We start from the raw sequence: 8,897 nt of genomic DNA, 5'->3' as shown, positions 1-8,897 counted from the left end.
TGACTATATTGCTCCAAAAATATTTCAAATTAAGATGATAGACAAAAAAATTCAGAAACAACCAAAGGCACTTAAAACTGGAGCTATCCCCCTGCCAAAAAAGTATATTTGTCCCGAAGTAAATTAATTATTACATTGTACTCCCATTTGCATCAACCTCAGCCACCCACTCACAAACTAATAAGAGCATTTCTATCTGATAATTCCCCTCCTACTACCTTGTGAGGTGATCATGTCACTGTGCTTTTTTAATAACACATTTATTTTGATGGAACTCCTATGATCCCAAAATAATTAAGGTTAAAAGAAATACTGTAAAAGCAAAAATATTCATGGAGGATTTAATTTCATTTATTTCATTGTTAACAATTATCAAAGAAATTTTCTAAATGACTATGAATTGAATAGTGTTATGTATTTTAAAACAACGGAATTACATGCTCACGAAACTAGTGACAAATCAACGAAATTTCATCCCCATGAAAATTTGTGCTTCTACAGTATATCATTAAGTTATCTGTATTCAAAATTATAAAATTACTATCTATTGTTACAGGAATACCAAATGACGCACAATATGAGTGAAGACGAAGCGGTGAAACTGGAGGACATCCCCAAAGCCTTCATACAGGAGGCTCTGTACGATAATTACCGCCCAGTACAGCCGCTCAACACCAGGAAGGTGTACTCCTCATTCAAGATAGAGCCCAAAAAAGGTATAAATAATGGCTGTTGTATAACATACAGCATAGTGAAATTAGCAGTGGCTGGAAACTAGTTTTCAGACAAGTCAATTTGTTATCTGAGTCTGATTAAAACTTAAAATGTATTTATCGTAATACTTCAACATTCCTATCTCTCTTATAAATGGGTTGAAATCAAACATTTAAAAAGTTGTGTTCACTTGCACCTGACCTTTTTGCATTTCTAATTTTTTTTTTCTATCGTACAATGGACCAAAATAATTATTATGAACAGTTCCAAATTGATTGGTTATATACATTTGTTTTTATCATCCAATCAAATCTTGTATCTCTGTCTGCATCAATTTGGCTACAATTTCAGTTGACCTTTTAAAACCAAATATTGACTACAAGGTTGTGTTTGAGTTATTATTTAATTATTGAATCATAAAATGAAACAGTCACTTTGGCTTTTTCCTTTTTCGTCAATGTGATAATTTAGCAACCAAAACTGACGTGCAATGTACATTTTTACTACCTGTTTAACTCAATAGAATATTGTACATCTTCGAAAATTACACCATCATTCGAAACTCAAAACAGCAAATATTGTAAATTAAGAAACAGAGAGAAGTAGTGTTACTGGTACATCATTTTCTGACATTAACAACAGACCTGTCAAGTCTGATAACACAGATTATGCAATTTACCAGTTAGATAAGTGAATACAAAACTCTCTTGAGAAATGCATAATATTATTGTTTTCATTTTCATTGCAGGTCCCTCAAAAAAGATTCACTGGGGATACACTGGGAAGAAAGGTGATTGCATGTCTAGAAATTAAGATGCATAGACTGCTTAATCAGGCTTATTAACAAGAAATTGCTTATAGAAATCATATTTCTCCAAAAATATATAGTTCAATTAATTCATGACATGCCATATCAATTATTGAAAATTTGTCTTGTGTCTAAACCATGAACTATTGCACATCATTAGGTGAAAAGAGTCAACCATACAAAGATAAAAAAACATAATTTTTAATCTATAGTTTCCATTATTTTCAAACAGGTCCCTCTAACTGGCATATTTTGTTTGATAACTCCTGTCTGGGGTCCCAACAGTCCCCTATAAACATTGAGAGGGAGAAGACCATCTTCAACCCGGACATCAATAACTTCATCTTCTGGTATGACCCACCTGCTCCTGGAGCTGAGTTCTACGTTCTTAATAACGGACATACAGGTTTGTTACATTGAATCAAGATTACTGGGAGAGAACTTAGATAGGCATATTAATGCAAAGGCTCTTATTTTCTACCTTCTTCCTCAAAGATGCATGTTAGTTATATAATTAGAACTTTGCTTAAGTCCTCCAAGTGTGTCTTTATCTTTGCCTTATATTGTGGGAATTTTACATATGTGTAAATGTTCTTTTGATGGAACTGAATTTGTCTGATTCAATCAACCCAGTTATGAAGTTTTACAGTTTATGATTCAAAAAATCACATCTGATTAGCACATATGCCAGATGTGGTCTTGAGATAAGCTTGTTTAGGAATTCAGTTGATTGATCTATATCTCTTCTGATATTGGGCAGACAGTATATTTCCCCCTTATGCAGACAAATAAAAGTTTCTGATAATGCTTTCTTTACAGTACAAGTCAACACTATTGGGCCATACTATGTAGCTAATGGTGGATTGTCCTCGGTGTACAGTACTGCCCAGTTCCACTTCCACTGGGGATCAGATGATGGCTTTGGATCTGAACATCAGATAGATGGACATTCCTTCCCACTTGAAGTAAGTGAGATGATTTTAACTTATAGTTTTATAAAAGAAAGATAACTCCTACAAACCACACAAAAATTCTTATTTTGCAAAAATCCTAAGCTATTGACTAAATATTACATGTTTGATTCTTTTTCTCTTGAAATGAGCTAATATTAGCTTAATTAAATTAAATTAATTAATTAATTGATCTTTGCAGCTCCACATAGTAAACTATGACTCAGTGACCTATTCATCAATTGGTCAAGCCATGACAGAAGCTGGAGGCCTTGCTGTACTAGGAGTACTCTTCAGGGTAAGTTACAATCTTCATCACAGCCATGTAATCATACACCATTGTCTCAAACTTAAATGGGACGAAGATGATTTGAAATAACAAGGACATAAAAAAGGGGATAGAGACAAATGACTCACTTTAACACATCCTGGTTTTCAAGAGAAAGATGTTCTGGATTCAGCTATAGATCTCTAATATATAAAATCAGATATCGGTTGGTTGAATGTTGTATTTTCTCTAGAACCAGAGATTTTAATATATTTATTGTTATTTGCCTCGATTTCCAGTAAAATGGCTTCCAGTGGATTTCACAGAAATATTCTGTTCAGAACTGTTAACTGTTTTACAATATTAGGAGAAATATTTTATAATTATCTTTTTATTTTTACACAGATAGGAGAGAAAGATAACGAAGCCTTAGAACCAATCATACAAGCAATGAAGGTGATCCGAGATCCAGGTAAAAATGAGCATTTGTGTGATCACATATTATATATAGTCTTATAGCATACAAATGGTAACCTCCTTTTCTTAAGAAAAGCCATTTTTCAATACAAAAGAAAAATCCAAACAAAAACTTTAATTTTGATATAAATTTACAAAATGCTTGAAAGCCAATTGAGCTTATAACTTAAACAAGTTTAAGGGTAAAGATTCAAGCAAAATATCTGAAATACTATGGAGTTAGGTTGGCAGCTTGATTTGTATCCATGCATGTAGATATTATGCAGCAAATCAACATCATCTGTGATACATTATAATGAAATCTGGATAATATTCTGAAAAAAGTGGACAAACAGTAATTAGGAAAAAAAATCAAAATTCAATGTCAGAGAAATTAAAATGCTGCATATCTTGTTTTTCAGAGGACCATGCAAAGGTCAAGGTTGAAGCTCAGGCAATCAAGAATTTTCTTCCTGAGGACACTTCTAAGTTCTATAGGTACAATGGCTCCTTGACCACCCCCGGATGTTTTGAGAGTGTCATCTGGACAGTATTTGAGGACAAACTCACCCTCTCAGCTAGACAGGTATATTATTTTTATATATTATTATTAATTTTAAGCTTTTTTTTTTGCAAAGTTCAAATATTTTGTAATTTATATGCACAGCTGACATTAAAACTAAGAACTATGTTTGGACAGCCTTATAGTTCAACTTTCACAAAAGAAAAAGAAAAAAAAAAACTAACCTTAAGCTTTAAGCAAAGAATTGAATTGGGGGTAATTTTGAAGCATAATAGTATGAGTACCTATAAAACCATTAAAAACTGAGAATTTTTATCCAGATTTTATTTCATTTCACTAACAGTACAACTTAAATTTCCACAAGAATATTTCCTTTTGAGGAAATAGATGAGACCATTCTGAGTACAATTGTATAACTTTAATTTGTTGGTACCCATGGCAAAGACCTTTCAAGAAATGGATTATTTGACCAAGATTTTATAATTTTTAATATTGAAACTCCTACATCTTTCTTTCTTTCTAGAAAAAAGTGCAAAAACTGAGATTTTGAATTCTGTCTATATATAATTATGCAAGGCAATGACTTGTCAGAAGACAAATGATACAGCAGAGTATTTTTAATTTTTATATATCTAAGAATATCAAATTCTACTTATAATCTATCGAAATGATATAATATTTTTCCCGATTCTTGCACTCTTTGACAAGACTGACTAAATTATTTGTCTGACCAATAATTTCTAGATTAAAATTTTCAGACAAAACAACGAAACTGAGAGTCAATTAGAGAACAGCATCCTTATTAAAAAAAATGTTAATAGAATTAGGATTTGCACTTTTGAAAACAGCAGAGATTGCAGGGATGGAAAAGCATTTAACAGTTCATCATTTTTGTTATACAAGATATATTTTCCCAAGGCGTAATAATTAGACTAATCTCACAGAGACCAAAAAAAGTGGGTAACCCAATAAGTTTTTTTTCCTGATTTCCAACAGAACAAAAGCCTGATTTTCATAGCAGTACATTAATTGCACTTTAAGAATAAATATCAGATGTTTGATTGAATATTTTCACATGACTGATTTTTATGGTCTTCTAGAAATTACAAATGAAGACTAGGTTTTTCAGATGAGTGGCTTATTTGATCCCATTCAAATTTGATGACTTAATCAATAAAGTTTAAACTTTCCTACAGATGGCAGAATTCCGTCAACTTTTCCAACATCGAAAGATGAAAGGAGAAAAGAAGAAGCGAGATGTTTCTGGTACAGACAGACAGGCAGCCAAGAACATTATGGCTGAGGCTGGCATCATTGGAGATGTTAAGGAAGAACTCAAAATGATTGAAGCTCTTCAGAAAAAGAAGGTAATTTACTCATCAAAGTATTCTTTACATCCATTATAAAATGCCAAATATGAAGAACATCCACAAAAAAGTAAGAATTTGAAAACAACTACAAGTACAATAAAGTGAAAAATAAATGGGTACTTATATATGAGAGGGTGGGGAGAGGGAGGGGATACGGGTGTTGTAAGAGCCACTGAATTAGTGTAAATCAGCAAATCTCAATTCTTTTTTTATACAATTTTCAAAAATTATGAAATATTTGAATTCTATTATATATTCTCTTATTATTCTCTTATAATTTTTTTTTTGCACTGGTAGTTAGGTTTATACCATAAAAAATAGTTCTTATGAACTAATACACTCCTCAAGATATTAAACTAGAAAGGTGGTATCAGAATTCTAATTTGATGCCAGCTGTCTGTCATGTTTTTCACCTTATAGAAATATATATAGATTCTACGCTATATCTTTGTGCATCTACTTCCCTTTAGCTTCCTTACCCTCAAACCAGACAACTATGAGAAATATATTGTCACAATTTACTTATAAAATAAATCAAAAGACAGATTAATGTAGACTCCAAAAAAATCTGTGTTATTTAAAACATGACTGAATTACATTGTACTGAGTGTTAAAGAAGACTGCATTAAATGAATGTTTTCTTAATTCTAGCAAATCCACATCCCCAAAATGATGCAAGACGAAGGGTACAAGACCCAGAATGAGACACAAAGTAAGCCAGCTGAAAATGTTGAAGAAATCACGATAGAAATTATACAGGAACAACTTGTGGACAATTACCGTCCAGTCCAACCAGTGAACAACAGGCTTGTGTATCGTACATTTTCATTCGAGCCCCGACGAGAAATCCGCTACGTCGTACGATCTGAGTCACAGGGAAACTTTGCTGCATCCTCTGTGCCATCCTTCATTGTCATTTTAACATGCTTTTTACTTTCTGTGTTTTCATTACGTAGATAGAAACTTTAAGACAATTGTTTAATTATGATAATAAGGATAAAAAGAATCTTAAGTTGAGAGACTGTAAATAGAGAATGTTTTTACTTTTAATTTGGTTTATACTTTTATTTTTTGTCTTGCGTTTTAGCTTTAAAAAATTCAAAAAATCCCATGCAAAATTTTTCATGCTAGTTTGATTTTTTTAAAAATTTAATTTGATATCAACAGAATTGTTTCTTTTTAAGACATCGTTTTTCCAATTATTACAATAACTAAGTAAATTTATAAAGTCAACACCCTAGTCATGTTGTCATCAATTAAGCAGCTACATTAGCTTCATTTTGTAGAAAATTTTGTGTGTAGATAGACAATTTTATGTTTCTGTCAGGTTTTACATATAGAATATCATCATTCTCTTCAATTATGAGGTAAATTCATATAAGATATTCAGTTCTGTTAAGCCATGAGGAAGAGACAATTTTCTGTGGGGAGCATGCAATGTACCTGGTCTGAAAACAGGATATTGGATGGCAAATGGAGCCATATATAATTCTAATCTAGCGTTAAATCTAGTATGTTATTGACATGCACCATGTAAACCAATGGCCATGCTTTTATGCCTTTAATAAGTACCTCATTAACTTATACAGAGAAGTAATTAAGTTAAGATGAGTTGAATGATCTTAGCTGACCAATGATCGCCATTTGTACACTGGACGTTGACTTGAACATAATTTATGTATATATATGGGATTGCTTCCTTGCAAACATTGGCCGTAGAAAAGATGGGTTAATTGCCTGTTTTACTTGCCTTCCATTTTAAATAGGTAGAGAAAATGAGATAAGCCAAAGGCATGATTTTCAATTAAAAGTTTGAATTTTTTGTGGAATAGAATGTTTGTGCAATGTGTGTGTGTTTTTATTATTTTTTTAATGTACCAAGCAAGAAGATCTCTATTTGCATGCTTCATGTTGGAAGAAATGTTTTTGCACAATTTTGTATGATAATATGTAGAAATGTTTTCACCATCCTAGTCTTGTTTTCTTTCTTGTTCAATAAAATATTCAGGAATATTGTGTGCTTTTAATAACTCAGTTTGTCAGGGAAACAAACTTCTGCAAATGTTTTCCCTTATAAATTTAAGGTATAAGACTTTTTGAGCAATGTGTATAAAAAGTTTTGTCACAGGTCAACAAATTCATTGAGGTTTGCAAAAAAAAAAATTATTGTTCAAGAGATTAAAACAATATTTATCTAATAATTGTTATAAATTAGTGACAAATTTAAAGATAAGTAATACACAATTATATTTAAAACAAAAATCAGGATATAAATACCGATTGGTTATACATACATAACTAAAACTACTGCCATTGGTGTTTATAGATTTTGATCATGTGACAAATCTGTATTTATATCCCCATAAATGTTTGAAATTTATACCTGATTTCTATAAAGTTTAATCAAAAATTAGAAGTTTAGTCAAAACAACATTCTACAACAGGTTGACCCTTGATAAGCCTTAAATAACTTTATATTGTGAAATTCTAAAAGAAAAGTGGACAGATGCTTCAACATTCTTACACAGGACAATTAGTCATAGTCAAACCCACAAATACTCAGAGAAATCCATCCCAATAAGCCGTGCGATCCCCGGTAAGCTTTAAATGACGATCCGCTCTCAATTGTTGTGTAAATACACAGATTCATCGCCTGGTTGAGGGCTAATGGAGGGGTGAGACAATGCTATCCAGGGCATTGGTCAGGCATAGACCTTCGTAAATGCATCTGTAATTGTTATTTCCTTGTATGGGGAATTATCAATATTTGAAACTTGGGTATAGCGTGTTTGGTATTATTAAATCAGGCTACACTCTGGATACCTTAATATCAGCCTAAGGAGATGTCCCCCATCTTTGATATTTATCGAAATTAAATAATTAACGGTTTAAGTTCTTACTAACATAGAAATATGAGAATATTTTATGATCAAGTGATAGAAATTTCGAGTAAACGTTTCGTAAAAGAACTGATCTGGCATTTTATCAAAGAATGAGCTAGTTTGATATAAGGTGTACCACTGGGCCTTGGATCGCTTTAATCCGACTTTAAAAAAAAATTGGTACATAAAAAAGATGTATATTTCTTAAATACTTCAATTTTCTGTAAGCGATCTAAAGGCCTGTGCGTTTACTGAAAAAATCATATCACAGATACATGAATCAGCATATTTCTTTTCATTCACAAAACTTTCTCAAATATTGAATTACGTATAGTAATCAATGTCAAAATACTAGTAACAGAATTACTGAAGATCTACATGTAAATGATTGGCCTTGATGCATCTTCATTCTTACGACCTTTGATTTTTGCTGATGTAGACTTTAAAATTTGATTATTTTTTTTATAAAGTCATCAGCATAATTATTTTATCATTTTGAACACAAACACAAATTGCCGGAACTGTGAATGACTGAAGTCGACTAACATTCAGCAAAATTCTAATTTTCAATGATGTTCTTATCTGGGTAGAGGAAAAAGGGGATTGAAACAATTCAGACAGTCATAATTACAGCTTCCATAATTAACTTGTAAATTACCTCGTTAGCATCCTGTGTAATGTACACTGTTATTAAAAGATAACGTTGCCACTCAAAATGTGTTTCAATGTCATCTTTGTTAAGCTACGAAATATTGATAAAGCTTGACTTTTACGATATTTTTAATGATGGCCATAAAAAATAGATAGCATCGACTTACGTAAATTTAATGTATAGTAGCATTCTGTTTACTTTTCATCTGAATCAGACAGGGCATGCAAAAAAAAAAATTAATTTCAATTTCAGAATTTGTCCCGTGGTACATGTA

At 31.7% G+C, this 8,897-nt stretch overlaps 1 protein-coding gene across 1 annotated transcript; it reads left to right on the top strand.

Annotated features, from left to right (window-relative positions):
* Positions 1 to 550: 550 nt before the first annotated feature.
* On the top strand, positions 551 to 7,103 carry LOC134235220 (putative carbonic anhydrase 3; the record flags this gene model as incomplete). Its single annotated transcript, XM_062717356.1, has 9 exons — positions 551 to 716; positions 1,463 to 1,504; positions 1,755 to 1,928; positions 2,342 to 2,487; positions 2,675 to 2,770; positions 3,146 to 3,212; positions 3,619 to 3,782; positions 4,916 to 5,086; positions 5,741 to 7,103. Coding segments are annotated over 9 exons (1,335 nt in total), but the record flags the coding sequence as incomplete, so codon positions are not given.
* Between the last annotated feature and the right edge of the window lie 1,794 nt (positions 7,104 to 8,897).

This window comes from Saccostrea cucullata, unplaced genomic scaffold (assembly GCF_032062105.1).
Source record: "Saccostrea cucullata isolate Sc308-1 unplaced genomic scaffold, CSIRO_AGI_Scuc_v1 ctg3794, whole genome shotgun sequence".
Taxonomy (NCBI): Eukaryota; Metazoa; Mollusca; class Bivalvia; order Ostreida; family Ostreidae; genus Saccostrea; species Saccostrea cuccullata.
The sequence above is the reverse complement of the archived record's forward strand: the minus strand, read 5'-3'. Positions and strand labels throughout refer to the sequence as shown.